This window comes from Calidris pugnax, unplaced genomic scaffold (assembly GCF_001431845.1).
Source record: "Calidris pugnax isolate Ruff unplaced genomic scaffold, ASM143184v1 scaffold44, whole genome shotgun sequence".
In the NCBI taxonomy this organism is placed as follows: Eukaryota; Metazoa; Chordata; class Aves; order Charadriiformes; family Scolopacidae; genus Calidris; species Calidris pugnax.
In genome coordinates this window covers 19,624,752-19,649,574 of record NW_015094506.1, presented here as the reverse complement: position 1 = coordinate 19,649,574, position 24,823 = coordinate 19,624,752, and the positions used below count along the sequence as shown (strand labels likewise).

At 37.9% G+C, this 24,823-nt stretch overlaps 1 protein-coding gene across 1 annotated transcript in view; it reads left to right on the top strand.

Moving 5' to 3' along the window:
* TRHDE (thyrotropin-releasing hormone degrading enzyme) overlaps positions 1-24,823 on the top strand; it is a 229,830-nt gene that overhangs the window by 102,411 nt on the left and 102,596 nt on the right. The window contains exon 8 of the mRNA XM_014963319.1: positions 9,972-10,037. Coding sequence (XP_014818805.1) covers positions 9,972-10,037 — 66 coding nt within the window. The remainder of the gene's footprint in view (positions 1-9,971; positions 10,038-24,823) is intronic.

Here is a 24,823-nt window from a genome sequence, read left to right as displayed (position 1 = left end):
CTTGCTTTTCTCTGTGGAGCTGGTTGGTAATATGGTGATACATTTACTCTTTAAAGTGAAGTAACTGTGACCGTGTAAACACTTCTGTAAGTTTTAATCATAAAGGGAAAATCTTTGTCTGTTACTTCTAATGGAAAACACAGATTTGTGGAGCCAGTTTTATTATGGAAAGAGATTCTTAATACAGTGGATTTTAAGATCTGCTAAATTCTCATGATTGCCCATCTATGTAAATAATGTTGTCAGTCTCTTGTGTTTGTCCATCCTGGAAGACTTCCTCATACAAGCAGTTAACGAAAAAGTATAAGGTGCTTTTGTCCTTGTCAGTGGCGTCAGAACATGTAAGAGAGATTTTGGTGGTAAGGCTAAATAAAACTACTGTTGTAAATGGGGTCCTGATAGCATCTTGTCTAGGCCACTGATATGTTTTATTATTCAAGGAAAATGATGTGACAATATCCACCTGAAGAACATGATCAGTTATGGTCATTTACCCCTGAATTTTGCTCACTGTATCATGTTCCTAAAACCCGCAACAGAATTTATGTCTAAGAGAAACGTTTCACCAAAACTCGTCTTACCATCTGACCATTTTGGTATTATCCAGCCCTAGAACAGCTGTGTTTGTCAGAATAGAAAATGATTATGATTTCCCAGTGAAAAGCTCTCCTTGAATGCAATGTTGCTTTTTCAGTGATGTTTTGGCATCAGATAAACAGCCTTACAATCTATAAAAACAACATAAGATGCCTTTATGCATCTTTGATGATTTAGCACAGTACATTATGGGTTTATAGGTATATTGGCTCATCCACGCTGTAAGTAAAGTTTTTAAAATAGTGTAAGTTTAATTTGTTTATTAAAATATATCTTGTGTTTAATGCTGAGTATCACTATGTGTTAACTTGTGGGTGTGCACTGCTTGATGAGCAAATATTAATTGGAAATTCTGTATTACTTAAAAAAGTAAAAAATACAAATTCACTGATTTTTTTTTCTAGTCTGTATTGTTAGAATCAAGTAGGGATAGTTTTTTTAATGAATGTAGTCCTTTACTTTTTAATAATTTATTACCAAGTGCAGGGAAACCAGTCAGACCCAAATTCAGCCAAGTATGTAGTTGCATGCTTAGTTTTGTGTATATGAGCTCTGGAATTTAATTTGGGTTGCTTATGTGTTTGAAGTACTTCTGTGTGACACTAAATGATGTCCTGGAGTAAGAACTTTAGGATTAGACTCATATTGTCACATTTTGTACTAGTATGCTGCATAGTCTGCATATACCTATCTCCTTCCTTCCTTCTTCTCATGGCTTTTACATGGGTTTTCCAAAGGGAAAGCCTCAAGGAATTCATTTGAACATTTTACATTTCTGCCACAGGGATCAATCGTAGGCACATGTTTACTCATTTAAACAAATACATTCTGTTATCCTAATCAAATAAGGAAGCATTCACACTCATCAGATTCTTATGCATCAAGCTTCATATTTCTTTGTAGTATTTGGAGGTGCCATTGGAGAATACAGAAAATAGCCAAGCTGGTGTCTTACAGTGCTCAGTTTCTGAAAATGAAAGAGGGATTTAGTGCTGGTGACTCATGATACAGTCTAATTAATTCCCTGAAAAGAATTTCTCAGCGAGTACTTGTGCAGTTCCCAGAGACGAGGTATGTTGGATAGAGGCAGCTGAAGAATTCCAGAGAAGGCTTTGCAATTATCTCTGCTCTTACAGCTCAATAGAAAGACTTTAGCAGAGGTCTCTTGGGAGCCCGCCACAGTACCATGTTGTAACCGATGGCATGAACCAGGACACTCTTGCTCCACGACTATCGGGGTAAAGCCACATACCATCAGAGATGGTTCAGATGACAAAGCTAAAATACATTTCAGCATGACCGTCTGAGTGGGAGTTGAGGAACGGCTGCACTTCTCTTAAAAAGGGAAAAAGGGAAAAAAGCAAGAGTGTATGGTGAGTATATTTGCTTAAGGAAGCACAGTTTTAATGCAGCACCTGGATTTGAAAGTGGTTACTCAGTTTTCAGTTCTTACAGGAGAACTAAATGATGCCTGTTGATTTGCTTAATATCATACCAGTCACTCAACAGACATCACTGCAGGACTTCTTGGTCCTCTTCTTTAGTGTACTGAGGGTAACAATTCAGTTAATTCAGTGCACTCCCTATAGTGTAACACAACAGCTCAGCTGACCAAGTTTTTAAGTAATTCATTTACACACACACGCACTATTCTGTATCTACATTTGAGCAAATTCTGCAGATGTGACTTAGTCAAAATGTATTTTTTTGTGTTAAATTTCTCCAGGATTCGGCAGATTTCATTTTGTTTTTAAATTTTATGTAAGAGTTCTTTTTAAATGTCATATTTTTTCTATGTGTTTGATGTACATTGTTCTTTCACTTTAATTCGTGCTGTGTTTTTCCCAATAAGCTAAATTTCATGGGGCATCCAGCTGTGGTTGCTTAGTACCAACAAAGAATGATTGTTTTGGAAAACGTGACTTGGATATTAGTTGTTGGCTAGTGTTCACATTACAAAAATAATAGGCAAATGTGCATTCTTTGTATGAGGGCTTGGTAACATGCTCTTCTAATATTTGAAATGAACTTAAAATCATAGAATTATCTAAGATTTTGAGAAATAAAGAATAATTATGAATTCAGGAACTTTGAACTGAAATTAAATTATACTAATTTACTTAAGAACCCAGTTGATTGTGAATACCCTTAGGTTTCTGTTTGTCAGAATACTGTAAAAATATGTTCAACGTTTTTAAGGAAAAAAACCAAACCATATGCTGCTTTTATTACATTTGCAATTCTAAAATGTCTTTTTCCAGCATGTTTCATGAAGATACATTTCAAAGATTACTCAAAACATAAGCCAAAATTTGAAAGTTTTTGTGCTAAGGTAGTTCACCTTGAGTGTATACAGCAGGTATGACTCTGGCTTAATGTGTGAGAGGGCACGTCATGGCCAAAGTCTAAAAGAAGGACACAGATTTTACAGGATATAGCAGAGAAGTGAAATGAATTATTTATCTTGGACCTTCCTGCTGAAGATTGGGTTTATTCCCCTGCTCAATTTATTGTTTGTAACAGGTAAGTTGCAGTACAGAGTCAGGTGGCATCCACCTGCACCTTTTGAAGGTAATGAGATGTGGAGCTGCAGAACTTCTGGCAATGGGACATAGGCCATCCTTACTGGTCCCTGGTCACTGTGCCAGGGAATTGCTGGGATAATGTACAGAAAGGGCTCCAGGGGAAGTCCTGCAAGCTATAGGATGATGAGTTTGACTTCCTTCTCTGGTGAGGTGGGGACTCTACAGGATATAAAGAGTAAGATAACTGAGCACATGGATAAATATGTTGGTTTTGCCTGGATATAACTGTTGGAAAAGGAGATCCTGTCTCACTAATCAGCTGGAGTTCTTGACGGGAGTCAGTAGACACTGGATTTAAAAAAAGTCGTTGACAAGGCTCTTTGCCTATAGCTCAGAGTAAATTGTTCAGCAGGGGAACTATTTAATGTGTCTGTAATGTACCTGATTAATTAAAAAAAAGAATACTAGTATATATCAGGTATATCTGAGTAGCCATCAAACTTTGTATATTGATTCTTGTCTTAAATCAGGAGATCTTTATGAAAGAATTCTATCTCTGTGAATGCCTATTTGTGGTCTGAGCCTCGTTTTAATCAATGAAGATGAAGGTGATTTTAAGAAGTTATTATTGACAGTAATATGAATAAAACCTAGTGTAATTTTAGGTAGAGGATAGACTAACTCGCATTTCCCTTACTAGAGAGAAGGTAACCCTAATGTTGAGTTGCAGGGATATCAGCATACAGAAAAATCACTGCAGGGCTCCTATCTGTGTCCCATTGTATTTGAAAAACAAGCGCTGCTATTACATATTAATCAAGACTGACTTTGAACTGACTACTGCACAATAGAAGAATGTTAATCACCTGTATTCAGTGTGGGTTTTGTGTTTTATTCATTAAATGAGAAAAGAAGAAGCAAAATGGACTGGTGAAGATGTTGTGGAAAATTGACATATAACATTTTTTTTTTAGAAATTCCGTTATGTAATTTTTGTCTATAGTCAATGCTCCTCTCCTCAGCACCTCACTCTCCGGTTACACCTTGAATACCACAGCGGTGTATTTCATATCAGGGTACTTCCTGATTTTAATTTTTATGTCACAAAAGGGATCATTCTGAACTAAATTAAAATAAACAGGTTTCATTTTTAAACAAGGATGGCAGGGTGACCATTCAGTGAAGAAGAGATATATTGAGGTCTTTTGTTACTGATATTTGGTGTTACGTGAGATAAATGGATGGAGCCTGCAAGATGCTTTCTCAGACTTCACAAACTCAGGGAGGTGTTTGCACTCTTTGCACTTGCACAAATTCTAAGGTTACTCCTTAAGTTGCAGGATAAAATATCTTCAGAGGGATTGATGTCATCTCACTTGGAATGCTCACACTGTGTAGACTCCTGTGATTGACTAGTCCTCTAGTCAACTTCCCTGTATCACCAGTGAAGATAATTCATCTGTCCTATTTTAGATGCATGTCTTTGGATGAGATGAATCAGGATGAGCTGAAGTGCTTGCTTCTCTCTCTACAGCCTTTAAAGGGAGCCTGGGCAGCTGGCACAGCTCGGTCCAACTGAGTGAGCATCAGATACCAACAATGTAGGCATTTGCATTCAGTCAGATGAGTCTCAGTCCTGCAGTTAAAACAAAAACAACAAAACACACACAAGCAGAAACAAAAAGAAAAAGTAAGTTGATGTTCCAGGAAAAAATGACAAGTTTTACCTACAAGGAAGATGGAAGAGCTATGCTTTTTCTGGGTCAGCCTTTTATGGTCTCTTTTCCTTCCTCCACTCCAATGCATTTACAAAACGATAGATTATTTCAACCTCACAAGAGACAGCTGTAGTTCATGGTTTCTGTTTTGTGTTGGTGACATTTTTCTCTCATGAGCACTTCTTAGAATACCGACATAATTTTTGGTCCTTAAAAGGATAATGCTGAATGAGCTTCCAGCTCATTTGTATCTCTTCACACACAGCCCCTTGCCCTTGCCTCCTAGCTTCTGTATAAACCTATGTGCTGGTTCCCTGATTTTTTATGTTGTTTCCTTCACTGGAACTGCTTCACCACATCATTATTTCAAGTGCTTTTCTCTGCTATCTGCTCGGTACAGAACATTCACCTTCAGCTAGCAAGCACCCTGCCCTCTCTTCAGGGCCCTCTCTTGAATACCTACATTTGCTGGTTTTCTAATATGAAAGTATGACAACGTAGAATAAACAGAGATACGGTATATTTTATTTGACTCTATGTATAGAAAAGGAGAACATCACACCAGTTTTATATCTCCACAATTCAGAAATTCATGGGAACTGCTTACTTGGACAGAAGTTTTGTAACAAGAGTGGAGAATCAGCCCCTTTTTGGACAATGCAGGTGAATTAATCTCGCCTCACTTTAGATGGCTGCAGCGCAGATATGTACATAACAAGCTAATCACCCAAGGCTTCTTGTGGAGTGATTTACAAGATATGAGTGCTTTAAGGGTACAATTGTCCCAATCTGTTTGGAGGTCTGCTTTAAGATGAGATAAAGTGCACCCAGAAGTGACTGGTGCTGTCCATTGACTGTAAAGGAAGTTTAAACAACTAAAGTAATTGTAGAAACATGCTGTAACAGATACCTGCATTGAGTCAGATGTATCTCCTCTTGTGTGGCTGTATAACAGTACTGTGTTGTATGCAGTAGTCATATTTTTGTGGGTTTGTACATAAGATTTTTTTTTTCTTGTTAAACAAAATTCCATGTGTTACTTTCTTTTGTATAAGAAATTATTACAGGATGCAAGTTGCAAGTGAGACAATTAATTTAAGAATTCAGGTATAATACAATTGGATCATTCAATAAGTCGTAGAATTAAATTAATTTACTATAATCGTGACCTATAGTGATGCCACAGGATCAGAAAATATAAGAGTGGGTCTTTAAAAATTAGTTTCGTTTAATATGAGATTGAGGTGGCAATCATGTCATTTTATGTTGGCATGGAGAGAATTAAACTGAATGCCTTAACTGTGAGTGCATTTTGTAGATTCAAAGACAAGATCAGCTCATATATAAAGGAATTTTACTCCTAATTTTAATTATGGATGATCTTTACCATGGTCTGAGTGTGCAAACAAGTTTCTTCAGGGAAAGAAAGAGCATAAACTTACAGCACTTCAGCCAGTGTTGGCTAATTGCCCACGAGCATGGCTTTTCCCAAGAGCACTTTGCAGAAAAGGACTGTGTATGCAGTTAATGTCTATGCAGTAGCCAACATGTTCATAGGATCATAGAATCACAGAATAGTTTAGGTTGGAAGGGACCTTAAAGATCATCTAGTTCCAACCCCCCTGCCACAGGCAAGGACACCTCCCACTTAGACCAGGTTGCTCAAAGCCCCATCCAGCCTGGCCTTGAACACCTCCAGGGATGAGGCATCCACAGCTTCTCTGGGCAACCTGTTCCAGTGTCTCACCAGGAGCAAGCTGGGTGATCTTCAGCAAATGTTTTCCCTATGATGTGTCTCAATTTCCCTTTATGTTACAGGATATTGATATTAGTGTCTTTCAAAGCACTTATGATATCTGCTTATGAACAGTGCTTCACTGGAGCCGGGTAGTGCCATTAATCACTGACTGAATATGTAGTGTATTTGTCTGAGTAGACTTTTATTAAGTTGGGGTACAATGGCTTAAGGTGAGTCAGATTTTACACAGGCAAGAACATAGGTACATCTTGAGAATAGAAGAGAATTGCTTTCCACTAGACCTGTTAAACCAATGTGTTTTACCTCTAGATAAGGTACTGAGTCATCCACTGCCTGGAGGAGAGCACTTAAATCATCAATAAATAGCCATTTTGCCCTGTAGGAGAGCCAAGTTCACTTCTCAAAGCTCCATATGCCATCCCTTGGTTGAACAAATGTTGGCAGAGCAGAAGTGGCCCTGAGAGTGAAGCGGGGAACAGATTGGTTGCATGTCAGGGTGCTCAGTGAATGATGCTGACAGGTTCCAGAGGGCTTCCTCTGCAGCAGGACAGATTTGTTGTGATTTATGATTTTTCTGTAAGTTTAGGTCTTGTTCAGAGAAGCATTCAGAAGGTATGGGAATGTAGGTCCTCTGGACTCCATCTAGTTCACTGCTTGCTAGGTGGATAGGCAGTGAAAATGCTAGCACATTGGGCCATTCAGATGACCCCAGGACTGTGCGTTCTATTACTCCTGTAACTGAACTTAACATTTTTCCCTTCCCTTCCCGAAGGTGTTTACTTTCCCTGTGTGGGAACAATGGCACAACTGGGACAGACATATTGTTCTGGAAGGTGTAAGTAGGCCTTCTGGGTTTCCTGAAGTTAATTGGTAGAAAGCACATCTAAAGTAGATGTAAAAAGGGATTGATCCTGAGAGAGCAGTCCTGCCTTTGTGCCTTGGGTCTCCTGTTCAGTCTTTGCTTGCTTTTATATTTTGTTTGCTGTGTAAAGGCCAGCCATAGTTCCAATGTGTGGCTAAATGTTACCTGTGAGAGGAACTCTATAATTTTTTTATGTGTGTCTGACAGTTCTTGGTCTCTGGATAGAAAAACGCTCTATGGGCAAGATCATATGAAGGTATTTGCTTGCTTGCTTCTCATGGAAATCAGTGGAGCTAAGGTGCCTATATAAATATATGTCTTATGTGAAATTTAAACTGAGAAAGAAACAAGGGGAGCCTGGAATACCAACAAGTGAGTAGGAAAAGGGATGTGTGATGAGTGGAAAAGTGTCTTTGTTCTTAAGGCTTTAGGCTGATCTCTTTTATATTTTAGATATTTTTGGTTCTGCTGCAGATGTTTTGGGTTGCGCTGCCCAAGTTACTTACAGGATAAATAGGATTTATCTACTTATTACTTTTTTTTTAATCTTCTGTTTATCTGCTTAGTCAGATTTATCGACTGTTTATCTGCTTAAACATCTCTGAGAACTTTACTTATTCTGTTGCTCTAGTAAAATAAGGTAATAATGCTTCCTGACCTATGGTCTTGTCTGTTCAGGCAACAATCGGTTTTGATTGGGATTACTTTCTGTGCTGCTGTGTGTTCCAGACATTATTGGTCTCCCAGTAAGATTACATACCACCATAAAAACATAGCAAAGTGTTAACAATACAAGCGCCATCTTTTCGTTTATCCACTGTTCAACTCTTATAAGTAACTACAAACATCTTATTTAATTACTTTTTTCTTATTTTTTATTCTTCAGTTGCTTTTCTAATTATTTATTATTTGTTGTTCCTGCCTACGTGAAGAACTTGTGGTGTTTTCTTAACATTTACTAATAGGTGATTAATCTTTTTTATTTATGTCATTATTTCAAATATTGGTTATTACAGGTAATCCCTTCTGTACTTCAAAAATAGCCACTATACAAAAAAATCAGTGTAACGTGTAAAATGGCCTAAAAATTGGACAACTGTTAAATTCAAAAACTAATCTGAACTTTGATCAGGCAGGAAAAGACATAAAACCTGTTTTGAAAGCCAAAGCTAGAGAAATTCAAATTAGTAAAAAGGTGCCCATTTTCACTGTGAGAGTAAATACTATTGTGACAAGTTATGTAGTACTGTGAAACATTTTCCTGTTCTTGACTCTTCCTAAAATAGATGCTATTGTGCAAAGAGTAGCAATAGGAGTTTTGCCTAAATTACTGTTTGACCTCTATTAATGCAGGAATTCAGATTATATTGTTGTAATAGTCCTTTTGGCTTTGGAACCTGTGAGTTTTTGAATCTGTTAAATGGTTCTTTTTTTTCTTTTTTTTTTTTTCAATTGAGCTTTGGCCTAATTCCTGAACCTACATCTGTAGCTGTGGCTGTTGAGTTCTACCATCGTGTTTTCTTACAGCCTTTGATTCCCTGACTTTAAATCAAAAGCATCCTCCTTCTGGTACAGTGATTGGTACTAAGTATAACATTTTACCAGTGGGACTGGAAGGCTGGTTGTCTTGAAATTGGATTGCAAAGTGGAAAATAGGTAAATCACCAAATCATATCTGCAAAGATACATCTGCTTGAAATAGAAAACTTGTGCAAAGGAAAAATGCACAGTAATTGTGGTTCTGAGGGGGGGAGAGAAGACACAAAAGGGATGCCTTAAAGATAGCTACTCTGGCAAGTATGTATCTGTTGCTTGGTGTAACTACTGAGAATTAGAATCACGTGTCACACAAACAAAATTTTTTAGATTTCTCTGCTCTGCCTGAAGGGGCAAAGGGATAAGAACTGGTATAAGTAGAGAAATAGTGTTATACAAGCACTTAACATCTTTGCTTGTCAGTGTGGGAAATAAGCTATTAATAAAGTCAAATATGTCTATCCACATCTTACAACATTCTTCTGAAAATGATTCACTTCCAGATCATCAGATCTTGAAGTCTTTTACAAAGGAAAGTGGTATCACTAAATCCTGATTTGCAATGGTCTAATGAAGGTAAAGATATTACGAATAATCACTGTGGTAGAATTTTCTTTTTTGCCCTCATTTAAAACTGTGCAGTACTGCTGAGTGCACAGAAGGGCTGGGGGCAACCAGCTGTGGAACTGACATATTCCTGCTCCAGCAGTGGAGAGAGAGTGTTTTATGACCTGCACCTTATTCAATATACAGGGCAGGATGTTAACAGTATCGGTCTCCTTCCTCACTTTTCCTTGTAAGCATTTGCATTATCTTCTCTCCTTTTTTTATTCTAGCACAAGTAAAGATAACATTAATCAGAAGTTTCTAGGATGATAATGTAGAATGGAAATGCCTGCTTCACATTCTTAGTATTGTGTAACATTGACATCCAAAATGGTAATTTCTTTTTTTTCCTCTATTATTTCTCACAGGGTGCAGCTCTAATTCGAATGTTGGCTAACTTTATGGGTCACTCTGTGTTTCAAATGGGCTTACAAGTAAGTAAAGGCGTTTCTGTCTCTGTGTAGGTGTGCATTTCTAGAATTTTCTCTCACTCTCTCTTTTGTTCTTAAACTGTATTTGCATCTATTTGGGAAATGTTTCTTTACTTCAGTACCATTGGAGGCACCAACATGTCCCTGAAGCTGAATTTGATGGAAGATGCCGAGCGCTGTAACACAGAAGGCAGTGCCCCCAGTTCCGCCTGTATTTCTTGGTTCATCAAGTGATTGCACTTTAACTGGCCCACAGTTTTGTGTCCGTTTGTGTAGATTGCCATGTAAAAGCTGTTTTATCCATGTGGCGACTGGGTGAAAGCATAGCTGAGGAAAGAGCTACTTGTGTTCAAATACACTTGTGTGCTGGTATAACAAATAATAACACGTGATGTCAAGACAGTTGGAAAATACACAACTGTAAAACTAGTAGTGCTTTTCAGATAAATAGTTTGCCTTCCCTTCCCCCCTAGCAAAATCCTTGAGCTTTATTTTTACCTTTGATAAGCATGGAGTGCTCTCTGCCTTAACAATGTTTGGAAAACTCACTCTGCCTTTTAAAGAAATTTAAAGAGGTAACATTTCTGTGCAGAGAGAAAGAAATTCAACATGGTGATTACCAAGGATGAACTCTTTTCAGCAATAATTCAGCACAAATGAGTGTTTCGTAAACTATTTAAAAACAAACAAGCAAAAGCATAAAAAACAATGCGACTCCCTCTATTCTATTGAAATCTGCTTGAGTAAATCATGTTACAGGCAGCTGTGATTGATGAATTATGTATGATGCAGCCTGCTACTTAGAAGTGTCCTTTAAAGTAAATTGATGTTCACCTGAAATACAATTATGGTAAGATGGAAAGAGCAATCAATCTTATCTGTTCTTAGTAAGCTTTTCATTTTGAAATTTAAATAAACTACGTCTGGGATCAGGTCATTTTTTAACAGAATAATTCTACCTCTAACCAGAATGAATTAGAAGATAAAATATAAAACAAAAGTTAAATAAAGGCACTGGTTATGTCAGAGAGGTGTGTTCCATGCAATAGGCCAATGAAAGAAAACCTGCTGGGGAAATACAGCTTGTTGTAGAGTTTATAGGACATTCAGGATTTGCAGGAGATTTCAGGATTTGCAGGAGATTTCAGTATTCACAGGACCCAGTCGGCTCATTTTCTTCGTTGTAACAGCAGGTCAGATCAGTTAGTTAATCTTCTTATCCAGATAAGAAATCTTGAAATCAAGAGTTTCCTTCCTAAAATCTTGTTTATATCAGGGGTAAAACCCTCATGTCATTTAAGCCAGTAAGACTTCTGTCCTTAGTCCAGCAATCTCCATATTCTAGCCGGAACCTTTTGCCTTCACAGATCCATTCATAAAGAAATTCAATAGCACTTTTTTTGCAAAAAAAAAAAAAAAAAAAAAAAAAAATTTCATTTCCCAGATGCAACAAGGGCAATTGCTGACTGGCTTCTCCAGCTTTGGTTACATGAGCCAGTCTGGCAGCCCAGCTCAGCTGCCCAAGTCTTTTTTCCTTTTTTTTTTTTATTTAAAAAACATTTTTTTTTAAAAAAAAAAAAAAAAAAAAAAAAAGTATTTCACTTAGGATTTCAAAAAAGGAAAGTTTTAATACATATGTCTCAAACCTCCTTTTACTATTCTACGTTTCTCAGAGAAATAACAGTGTGAAAGTTGTCCTGAAATAAATTTAGAAAAAAGTTCAGATCAAAGAATAGCGCTACGCAGGGATTAAATAATCATAATTACCATAAAGTTGTAATGGAGCTTTGTTTTTTGATGTGAGTGGTTTCCTATTATTTCTGCTTTTCACCAGTTCAGCTCTAAATAGAAACTCTTCTGTTTGCTAATGAAAGTCTATGAAAAATCTAACTGTGAAAATCTGACTAGTGAAAGTCTTGGCATCAGTTCAGTAGGAAGGTAATGTTCCATTGTTTTATAAAAACTATTTGAAATCCAGGTAGAGATTTTTCATGTGTATGTCTCCCAAGTCAAACAAAATAAAACATGAAGTTGCTAAGCTTGTTCATAAGCTACAAGGTATACAATTGGAAATGTCTGTCAGTCATTTAATTTGTGTTTTGTAGAGCTAACTAAATAGTGTTCCTGCATTGTAGATTTGGGAGGCTGGCTTTGCTAATGATAAGGGGAACTGGAGGACTAATTTACCCTTTCTATCATACATTCATTTAGGCTTTTTAGCTCTTTAGCCACGGTACCATTACTTGGGATTTAGCATTGTATTCCTTTGAATCCAGTTTTATCATTGAGTTCTAACATCCAGCTAAATGGCCTTTCTCAAGGATAGCTGCAAAATCAATTTTTTATTACTACTATTTATAAATCTCTTCAAATAACGAAGACTCTGAAAGTGCACTTGATGGTTCATTCCTCCTGGCTCATTCTAATGGCTTGCTCAGTAACTGAGTTCTGAAGGACCTTCGCTTTATCTTATTTCCTTTATTCTTCATTAGCCTCCAGTACGTGGAGCACATCAGTGTTAGTAACATTAATGTTATTTCGGTTGGTTTTAGTGTATTAGGTATGTTCTTGGCGTTTCACAGATGATAAAAAAGAGTATTCCTGTAGTCATCTTATGCTGACATAAACCTTAATGAGTACCCTTTTATTTGTGTTTGTGTTGAGTGTTTGTGGTTTCATCAAAAACAAGATATGATTCATCATCTAATTAAGAGCTACAGAATTAAAGCTTTTATATAAGAGAAGCTACAACAAATATGCTAACCTTTGGATTAAGGAGAGGAAAAGATAAGATATAGAGCAAGAAGAAAATGGGATAGCTACCCTTTTTGTTCCTTACCACTTCTTTCTTAATCTAATTACATGCTGTCATCTGGCAGGTGGACTTTTTGGAGAGCAGATAAAGATAGCCCAGGGGAGAAAAATCCCTTTTATGTCAAAGAAAACAATCAATTGTGTTAAAAAGGAGAAGAAAGAAGTTGATGATGGAGAGTGGGGCTCTTTGTTGGATATTCTTTAACTATGAATATGAGCTGAAGCAAATGTGCAAAGGTGAACATGATCTCTAACAGTTCAGCAAACTGTTCTGTTGAGGAGTCTGCAAGGAGGTAAAATTGTAGTGAAGATGCTCGGTTTTACAACCTAGATGGCTTTGTAGAGATTTATATCTGTCAAAAGTAACTGGCCTATTCCTATCAGTAAATATACCGTGAAAGTCCATTGGATTATAGTGTGGAAGTTCCACAATGAAACTGCAGCCAAGAGACTACCTAGGTAGGTAGGTATGATTTTCTGGAAGCCTTTCAAAGACATATGGTGTTTTGAACCATGTGACATTTTCAAAGAAAAGATTTAGTAACAGAGACAGAACTTTCTCACTGTTTTCACATAGCACTCCATAGAAAAAAAACAAAAGAGAACATATTTATATTGGCTGTAATGAATAATTGAATAATGACAATAATAGCCACAGCTGGTAATACTTTCCTATGAGAAAGTCACAGCTATTATTTTTGTAGAAAATGTCTAATAAACCCTGCCTTCTCACAGTAGGTGATTTCTTTCTTTTTAAAAATCCTGACATCTTTCATGATGTGCAAAGCTTCTTATGCTCCAGGGAAATTCAAGAGGTGCATGTCACTGAATGCCAGTACTCTTCTTACAAAGTGGTGTTGCTTTTCAGTCAAAAAGCCATTAATCAGCTAGGGCAGTGATTAGAGTATGAAGAGGCTTGGTCAGCACCGCTTGCTCTGATTATGTTTCTGAACTGCATAGATTGGTAGAGGAAGAAGCCATAAGTTGGCCTTATCATTCAGTCATCACTCAGGGCTGTAATATGCAATATAATATTAGATTTGTGTGAGATTTTCATCTGTAGGCTGTTGTTCCTAGTCTGTGTGCTTGAAATAGATGGTTGCTTACATGGCTGGTGTCACTGTATTACATTGGCTGGAAGGTTTTACAGCTTTATGGCAAGGCATATTTTTTTTCATATTAAATATAGAGAGAAAGCCCAGTGATTTGAAGGTCTGGTACTTAGATGTGTGTAAAGAGGCACCTCCAGCTCTGTAATGAGACATTTCTGCACTGGTTTATTTAGATTTTGCTTATATTCGGTTGATAATTTTTGAGCCTCATCTCTATTACAGTACGTTTGTCAACACTGCATTTCATTTGCCATGTGGCAGCTCATTGATCACATAGATCTGTATCCTTTTGAACTTCACTTGCTGCTATGTATGTGTTCATCACTCACCCTGATTTAGTGCATCATCAGCAGTTTGAATTAGTTACTGTAGGAATCTCTGCTTCTGAGATAAATTAACTGCTTTTGTACTTTAGGCTTCACATTGTACATGTGGAAGAAGAATTTCCATACAGTTGCCTTGGATATACGCTGTCTTTTTTGGTGCTGTTGAGTGGCCACTGTATTGTAACAAATTGGTCAACCTTTCAGAGGAACTGTCTGGGGAAATGTGACGTGCAGGCTGTTAAATACAGCAAGGTTCAGATTTCAATCACTTCTTACTGTCATAAAGCTGGCTAGTTAGACTTTCTTTCATCCACACTACTTAATATTTCCTGCTTTTTAGACATCTCTGTGTGTGCCTGTGTTCTGTTTCAATTATGGCAGTCCATGTGAAACCCTATCAGAAACTTTCTAGGTGTAAAATAACGCTCTAATGTGCTGTTTTCCATATTGTTTGCCACTTCTGTCCAAGAATCTAGAAGAACAAGAAATATATTAGTCTATTTTCACAGTATTATTTTATAACCTATTTTTACACAGTATATTAAACGGGTTTCAGTCTATCATACCTACTTTTTATATCTTTATTCCCAATTCACAACAGTTAGCTGTACGCTGTTTAAACTGAAACATCACTAGAGACTTAGTAGAATTTTCTGTAAAAACAAAAAAAAAAGTCAGGCACCTTAGGATCAGGCTCAGTGAAGCAGTGAGCTGCGATGTTGTCCCCAGATCACATGGAAGTCCCTGGAGTTTTCCTCTGCTCAGTGGAAGGATGTAACTTTTGCCACCAGGCAGGAGCATCTTTGCAGCTGGAGTACCATTGGTGTTGCAGCTCACCCCGCTGGTGCATTTACTAGATGTTGTGTAAATTACTTTTCAGCTAATTCTGCACCCATTTCCTCTAGTTTAGAGCATGGAGTGTAGGACATCGGTGAACATCAGAGTGTCACCATGGTCTTACTGGCTATGACCTATTCTTTGGTTAGTTGCTACTGATCTGTTTATTTTTTAAACTGTCATACTGACAGTTGTCAACAAGATAACTTGAGCATGTTAAAAGCAGGACATAGGAAGTCATAGGAAATCTCATAGGAGCTGACATCACTGTTTTCTACACTTAATGTCATCTGAGATTGATAGCATCTTTTCACCTTTTCTGGCCCCTCAGCATTTCTCGTGCTTCTAATTTACATCACTCTGGATTTTAGGTTTACATTTGTTAAATGAATTCAGTGTCACAGAATTTGTCTGTAGCTTTTTCCACTATGACTTAAGTAGGTCAGTAAAAGTTTGCATAAGAAACTTCTGTAACTTGCAGTGTCACAATATTTTTTTTTCATTTGAAACCGTTAAAGATGTACAGCATAGTAAGGGCCAGACTTAGATATCACAACCAAAAATGGAAGCTCCAAGAGTATTTGAGTATACTATGTGTATAGCAAAATGCTTCTGGTTAAAGAAAAAAGGTGTTGAAGATACATAATTCAAATGCACAACTATTGAGAAAAACTATTGAGTTAAAATTAACTTTGCTACATAATTCAAATGCACAACTATTGAGAAATGCCAAAGTTAAAATTAACTTTGTCTTCTTTTCCTTTTTTTTCTATGCACCTTAATCTGGATTTTTAATTATGCAATTGCCCAGTGTTTTCTACATAGGACAATGTTTGATTCAATTCACAAAGTGGACCATGCTAACTGAATTGTCCTCCTATTCAATAGTTTTGTATATTTTTCATTTCCTTTGCAACCCCAGTTCTTAACTGCTACATATAATTTTCTTAAATACCATCCATTGTGGTACCAGAGCACATCACTAACATTTAGTGAAGACATAAACCTCATAGGGAGGGAAGGGATGGTGCTAGCCTCATTTTATAAATGGAGATCTAGGCCCACAGAAATTTAAGTTAAAATTTACCCAAGCGTGGGGTATGCAATATGAAATGCCCAGTGCAGCACTTTTCCCTACCATGTGTTTTAGCACTTACAGATAGGAAGATTTTATATGTTCAAAGCTCAGCTTCCACTGGCTTCGTCATCAGCTGTGAGCACACGGCGTGGCTGCAGCTCAGCCTCTAGGGGCACCAAGCTGGGCCTCCAGAAAATGTCAATCATACAATTAATGTTGCTGTAATGAAATCGGTGAGAGGGAGTGCCTGCACATTTGGGTGGAAATTGGACCAATGTGATTTAAATAAAAAAGACGCATGAAATTTGGATAACTGTTTTGAAGTCGGGGAAAATGTTGTGCTGAAGCATTTAGCGTTATAAACTATTTCAGATATTCAGAACAGGTTTCACATGGGGTTCAGTCACAGAGTCCAGCTGTGCTGCAGATCAGGCCACAGGACCCTGACATCCCTCCAAGCTTAGGCAGCTGTGAGCCATCAGTACAGGGGGAGAGAGGGACTCCCTAGCTGCGAGGGCACCTAAAGCTGATCAGTGCTGGGAAAAAGCATGTTCCTGAAACTAGGATCACTTTCCTTCTGACCTTTAGACCTGTGCATGGGGACAGCAGAGCTTTTCAAAGGAAAGAGTGACCAAAAAAGGTAAAAAGTGGTATTCTTCCATACTTTCTTTCTGGTGTTGACTGAAATTTTGGAGAATAATTCAGTCTGAGGACTGAACTGAATTTCAGAGAAGAATTTAGTCTGAGGACTGCCCTTTTTGAAGGTAAGATTTCAAGTCAAACAATTACATTTTGGCCACATTGGAAGTCTCAGCAGGTACACTTACAAAGAGTGGTAATGGCAGGTGCTGCTGAACCTCAATAGCTGGCGATGTCCCCAGTGCCCACGTTCAGAGCAAGGTTACATTGGTGTTGCCTTCATCAGGAGGAAGTTGTGCTGTCCTTCAGCTAGGATAAAACATTGCTTTGTTTACTCTGTTACTAAAGCGTCTTACAAAAAGAAAAAAAAATTGTTATACACACGATTTACTTAACTTGCTAAGTTTGTTTCCTCAGAACAGGATTGCCCTTTATGACAGTATTACAATCAGTCATATTACAGGTACTGCATATATATTCACTTGGCGTGCTTTCGGTGAGCTTCTCTTATTTTGTTGCATATGAAATTCAGTTATGACTGTTTTCTCCTTCATTTTTATTATAGGAATTATTAAGAGGAAGAATGATAGGTATGAATTCTCAGATAACGTCGGTGGGCTGAGCGGCTATTTAAGAAAATGTTTTCTTTGGAGTAAAATTATACTGTTTTCCCGATAGGAGCTCGGTGGTAACCTCGCCTCGTGCTGTGAGGCAGCACAATGGACTTCACAGGGTGCTGGAAGTACACATTTGTGTGCCATTCTGCCGTCCTCGTGCAATCAAGATTCCCATTCGCTCTTTAGAAGTCAGTGGGGGTATTTCCAGCACAAAGACCGCAGGGCTGATCTCCTAGTTAAAACTGGATACACCTCCGAAATGAAATAAATTTACTTCTGTTTAGCTGTATTGGGTCTGGCTGAGATGAGATGGAGTTAATTTTCCCCATAGCAGCCCTCATAGTGCTGGGCTTTGTATTGGAAGCTAGAAGGGTGTTGATAACTCACCAGTGTTTTGGCTGCTGCTGAGCAGTGCTCGCACAGCATCCAGGCTGCCTCTCCATCATTCCTCCCCCCTCACCAGTAGGCTGGGAGTGGGCATGATGTTAAGAGGGGACATGGCCAGGGCAGCTGGCCCAAACTGATAAAGAGATATTCCATACCATAAGACATCTGCTCAGCAATAAAAGCTAAGAGAAAGGAAGAGGGAAGGTGGGCATTTATTATTTATTGATGTTTGCCCTCCGGAGCAACCGCTACAGGTACTGAAGCCCTGCTTCCCAGGAGGTGGCTGGACATCCCCTGCTGATGGGAAGTGGGCAATAAATCTGTTTTCCTTTGTTTCTGTGCACAGCCTTTGCTTTCGCTTTATTAAACTGCCTTTACCTTTACCAATGAGCTTTTTTTCCTGCCCTGTCCTGCTGAGGAGGGGGGTGATAGAGTGCCTTGGAGGGCACCTGGCATCTAAGCAGGGTCAACCTACCACATCAGCCCAGTGGAGGACCTTCAGAAAAAAGCTGAATATACCTACTGGATAAAACAGGCTGTCATCAAAACTTTATCTTTCTTCTTTTCCTCATCTTCTTTCTCTACATTTAAAGTTCAATTACTGTAGCTAGGCAGACACAGTAGGAGGTGGCCAGTTGTAAATACTTAAGGTGTCTTCATTTTGCAAAACTAAATGCTGCTCTTGTGACTGTATTGTGTGACGGTCTTTTGCACCATGAGAAACATTTGCTCAATTGATACAACCAACAAAAATCTTATAAGCAAAGTTGAAGCTTCAGTGTTGCTGCTTTCCTATCTGTTATTCATTGTTACTGTACAATTGTTGCAGGTCATTATGATCTAGACACAGTGACATGCAGATCATACTTAGAATAATCTTTCTTGAGTGATTTATGGTGACCTTTTCACAGTAAGTAGTATTAATTTCCTTCCAATTCTGGGACTTCTATAGAAGTATTACAGAAACGTACAGCAGAGATTTTTTGCCTGGTTAGCAATCCCTGGGCATAGTTCAAGTTAATGCAGAGGAATGAGCAGCCAACCTGTCACAATTAGCAGGTGCCATCCAAATATGTCTGGAAAACACTCCATCATTTTTTGTGTGCATTAAAAATATATTTATTGAGCAATATCTGGCTTTAGGTTCAAATGTATTATACAGCCAAATAAGGCAGAACTAAAATGAATGTATAAAATCAGTCAAATATATGCAGTTCAATTTCAAAGAGTACTTTATTTCTGTAAGATTTGTTCTTAGCTCAGTAGTTTAGTACCGCTACCGAATAATACATCAAATGCATTTTTCTTTAAAGCCAAGCTTAATATACTAGCAGGTGTCTCACTGCACAGCAGATACCATCAGACTCTGCTAGGCAATAACTCTGCAATCCTTCTAACTGTTCCCTTTAGACTTCGCATGCAAACTGTTTTGTCACCACACTGCAATTGCTGCTGCTGTTTTTCGAAATGGAACCTCCTTCCTCTTCATGTTAATAGCTAATAGGTGAAGCTGAATTTTACAAGAGAAATAAACTTCTCCGTTTAATAAGTCTGATCTTTTAATAGGGATTCCCATCAAAGCAGGATATATTTTAAAGTAGTTGGAAATCTGCATCAGTACAAATTTTGAATCTGTTTTAGATGTCCCGTTCACATTGCATTCACTGAGTTGCAGTGCAGAAGATGTATTAATTACAAAATCGCATTTCTTACAGTGGTTTGAGGTTTGATTCTTTTCTCATGTTGGAATGAAACTGGCAGGACCATATTGATTTCAGCTGGGTTACTTCTGATTTAGAGTACTGGTCTCTTATCAACAAGAAGCAGGTAGAGCGAAGAAAGTAGTCCCAATGACTTAATGACAGCTCTTGCCTTCTCCTTTCTCTTACCAGTTTCTTTTGTGTCTCAGCCTGGATGGCGTGCTCTTTGGGACAGGATGCAGGTCCTATCTGTATCCTCTAAATGAATGTTACACTTCTAACACTGTGGATGAGATATTCTTAACGTTGCCCTAATTCTTCTCCCACTGAAATCAGTGCTAAAAACCCCATTGACCCATATGATGACAGAAATGTCAGTTCTGCTGATCTGATTATTGTTAGAGCATATGGGAGTATTATGAGTTACAAAGGAAAAAGGACAAAGTAAAATACTGTAATTATGTGGCCTATTCAGCATCATTGGTTCTGGAAAAAATTAAGATTTATTTCCATATATGGTTCTAGTATCACCCTTCCTGATTAGTAGTTATAGCTTCCTGTTTGGATATAACATTTTAATTGCAGATATGATATGTTGACAGTGGATATTTTCCAGTTGCTGCTGATTGCGAGCATTGTATCGCTGTTGTCTGTGAAAAATACCTAAGTGTACCTTTTCAAAATAAAGGGCTGGGATTTCAGCTGGTGTATGTTGATGGGATTCCACTTATTTCCTTCCCTAGGATTTTATGCATTGACTGAGATACTAGCCCAGAGAGAAAACAAAACACAGCTGAAGTGAATACTTGCATGATTCCTCTGAAGTATGTTGCACACCTCTCGGGCTTTTTTAACTTCTTTTTACTTATTTGTGAGTTTGAATCTAGAATTTAGCTAAGCAGTTCCTGATAGTGGACATTTTAAACACTACTTTCTTGTGGTAACACAGTAGAATTATTGGGAACATTTAAAGTGTTACTTGCTTCTCAGAATTTTTAATTGCTTAATACAGCTAATAGTAAAAATGCAGACTGGATAAATTAGCAATTGAGAAAGTGTGATTGTATATGGAGTGGATAAAATAATTCTTTTGTGTTATTATTTAAAGCAAAAGGCAAAAAAGATTTGGAGAAGATTGAAAAAAAAAATAATCCAGTCCTATCTAATAGGCCTCGCTAACTTACAGGGACACCACTTACAGAAAATGAAGAAATAGACAGAATTACTAATCACTTAAAATATGTTAGCCAATAAATTTCTGTGTAGGAGAGATTCAACAGGGAGCTCCACTGATATGTGTAGAATTGCTAGGAATAGGAGAAAAAAAAGATTATCCTTAGCAGCTATATTCTTTGATTGTTCAAAATAGTGTAAACTTCTAATTCAGTTTTATTTTTAATGCCATGTAAACAAGGTTTAAGCTGTGTTTATACAGGGACACACAAAAGTTAATTTGAAGTAGCTGAAAGTGTGAATTATAATTGCATTACCAAACCTCATTGTAGTCCCATGTGAGCACTTTCAAAACAGAAGTAAACTATTATTTAATTTACTTTAATTCATGGTAATGTTTTCATTGTGACTTAAAGTCATTGAGTTTAATCTACTTCAGTTCTGAACGACAGTGTCTATTCATGAAGTTTAATGGATTCACTGTAAAAATTAGCTTTTTGATGAGGAATGATACCACCAACCATTAGTTGAACATTTGAGAAGAACATTTGATCATTGCTTTTAGAGAAATGCACTTCAAAATAAACGTTTTGTTTCCCTTAAATGGGATACACCTATAATATTTCTCCTTAACTGTCTTCGGAAATCACCTCTGATTCTTTCTCTCTGGTCTCTTTCATAATACTCAGTGGGTGCTTGGACAGGACACTGGCTTAGGAAACCACCCTTCAGTTGTCTTCAGTGCTACCTCCAGCTACTCATTCCCGTCCATGCATGGCCACCCAGCACCACTGCTTTTGTACCAGTGGAAGAGTTTAGAATCCTGTTGGTAAACTTGATCAAGGAAGGAAGGGTGTCCTTGGTGCAAGGGGATAGGTTTTCTTCCCATTCATGCCATTTCAGAGGTCTGGTTTGCAAAGTAGCCTCACAAACAGGGGGATGGGGACAAGGAGGAGCAGAGGTTGTGGAAGGTACTTTGGCTGTACCACCAGTGTCGTCAAACTGTAGCTCAAGAGGAATACAGCAATACATTCGATGCTGTGTCTATATAAACCCGATGTGATAATTTTAGTACGAGGTGGGGACTATTTATACTGCAAGCATGGCCTTGCACTCCTTATTTGCTTCCTGTTTCATATCATTTTGATGCTGTTTTTTGTTATTGTAGGTTGAAAAGCTTTTTTAGTTGATTTAATTCTTGGCCAGTGAGTAACTTCATTTTTTCTTGGAGGAACACATTTTAATGCAATTGTAGATTGAAATACAGCAAGGATATCAACATTTTTGATCCTCTGGTAGAACTCACTCATGAAAGTTAAAGTATATTCCATGACTCTAGTGTATTCTGTAGATTGACAGTTTCTGACAAGACTTCCTGGAAGCAGTTTTGGGCACTCTTAGTAAAACTGATGTAGATGGGGAAGAAGTCGCTTGGCTTAACTTGCCCTGGAAAAATGTTTCCAAGGTTTTTCTTAGCTGCTTTGCAGTACTGCTTTGATAAGTGGTCTGATCACAGCTGTTCTTTCAATTTGAAGGTAGCTCTGCAGCTTGGCTCACTGGTACAAATTAATTCTGACCCAAATAGTGTTAACCCTCATCTAATTTGCCTTATACAATGTTTACCATGACCAATAAGGTGGATTTACCTACTCCTTATTTTGTACTCTGCTGCTTTTCTGACTGCCCATCCAGGAGTGTGATCACTTTTCTTCCTTAAGGCCCTTTCTCAGGTGTTAGTCTGTTGCACAGCTTAGAAAAAATACTGCAAACCTAGTTGGATGGATGTTCTAGCTTTTGTATTAAGTAGTCTTCCTTTCTTACAGGAATTGTCACTTCTTTGTAGCTTGCTGGTGGTGTTTTACCGGTGGTTCTCACTTCCTCTGTCACTCACCATTGCAAACATATGCAGTACCTTCCTCCCTCTGACCCTTGCCCAAGCTTTTTTGTTTGAATTTTAAGCAATGTCAAGATAATATGTGATAGCAGCTTTTGTGTTAGCAGTGTGAAGGAAAGGGGGGAAAAAGGTGGTGTGTTATAGTCAATGAGTCAGCATCTGTCAGATGGTGTTTGGTGGCTTAAGGTTAAATATACAAATTTCTGGGAAGACAAGCACACTGGATTTGATAGCTGGAGCCCTGGAGCCTGATTTCCACCTTAACTAAATGTTTTTCTTAGTAGCTCTAAATCTTCGGTAATATACAGCAGTCATGTATAAAACTGTTCAACAAGAACATACTGTAGGCGGAAGCGGGGAAGATGCGCACCCAGGAGTGGGAATGAAATACAAAAGAGGGAGGTAGAGGCAAGGCTGCTGTTTCCTGAGCCCTGAGAAATGAAGGCATTCAGAGGAACGTAGCTGCAAGAATTTGATGCCAAAATATTTTGCTATTTTTTCCTCACTCATCTTCTATAGTGGAATTTCCCATTTATCTTTAGAAGAAAAAGTAAGTTATTCAATGCTGATCTGTTTCAGATCTCAGCACCACTCATCTAAGTTGGGAGCTGTTCTTTCAGCCAACCAATCAACTTCATACAGATAAACTGAGAAAGGAATTTGGTCCTAGATTTGATGTTTCAGTTTCTGGTTATAGGTCTGAAGTCTCCCCTGAAAGTAAGATACATGTCTGGAGACTTATTTGCCCTTTGTGCTTGTTTAACCTCTTTGCATTTATCAGTCACTACCTTTTATTAGTTGTGAGCGTTATCAGGTTTGGATGGTGGGGTAGTTAATTTTTTTGAAACCAAGAGGCTCAATCCCTAGCAGGACTGAGAGAACTAAGACTGCAAAGGGATAAAAGACTTTCTCCCTTAAAATAATCTTCTTTTCTTAAAAAAAGTCTAATACAATAACAGAGCCTCAAGTTTAATCAATTCAGCATTACTAAAAACATCTTTCAAAATCCTTTAGCACTTTTCACTGTACTCCTATTTCTACTACTCTTCAAGCTATCTGCTTTAGTATTCAAGTAATAAAATAATTTTAAAAGCATTAATTTTTTTTGGGGGGGGATTAAGTTTACTGTTTGACATTTATAGTCTAAATCTGTTGGAATTTTTTTGCAAGATCCTAGGTTTTGGTTGTGCAGTAAGTGGACTTCGTTTTCATGTCATGATAGACTCTGGATTTTTTTATTTATTTGATGTTAAAAATTACCAAAACACATTTCAGAAAACCATAATCTCTGATTATTTTTTTGTTATTGACAGAGGTGAAGGGATCATATTACATTACTCTTTTTGGTAAAGAGGGGCTTCATGTTTTAATGCCAGAATGTTAAGAAGAATATTACAAGCGGATGCTTGCTGAAAATGTAAAACCAAATGATCATTTGAGTGTGTGTGTGTGTTTGATTAATTTTCATGTTGAGTGACACTGCACTAGGGTCTGTGTACTCTATTTCTACTTTCCCCATGACAAAGAAAATGTTTAGAGATGACGTTACAGTGAAGGAGAAAGGGGGAGTTGTAGAAGAGTGCTCTTGAATCTTGGGTTGTTAAAGAGGTTTTTGTGCCATCTTTTCTCCTCACACATACTGTAGGATTATAGCTGAAAGTTAGGAAGGTGGCTGAAGTGTGTCTTCATGCTCCAGCATACTCCAGTTGATGGAACAGCTTTTGTAGGTGATAGACTTGTGAGTTTATGATGGGAAGCAGCCTTGCAGCCAGATGGTTCTGGGCATATGTGTTTATGAGAAAGTGGCTTTAAGTCACTTTACATCCTTTGGCGCGGTGCTGAGCACAGCTTAGATTCAGGCAGCTGTGTCTTTGGTGTCGTCCTCCTTTTCAGTTCTGTGGCTTGAATCTCTCTTCTGTTTGCTTTGGTTCTTTTCAATTCAGTGTAAAGGCAAAGGGGTGGCTAATACTCCTGCCCTGGAGGGTTACAGTGAATGAGAACATGTCTTCCGCCCCTTTGCAAGCTACTTAAGACTTAGATGCAGGTCCCCCGAAGGAAACATATGTTGTATTCCTGCTTGTTCCATCCTTAGAACAGACAAGCAGGGTAAGTACAGATCTTTGGCTCCTATTTTAATATTCCTGGGATGTGTTTTGATGCTTATGTGTATAAGCCTTTTCTCTTCTTTTTTAAGTTAAGTGCCTGTCCATGA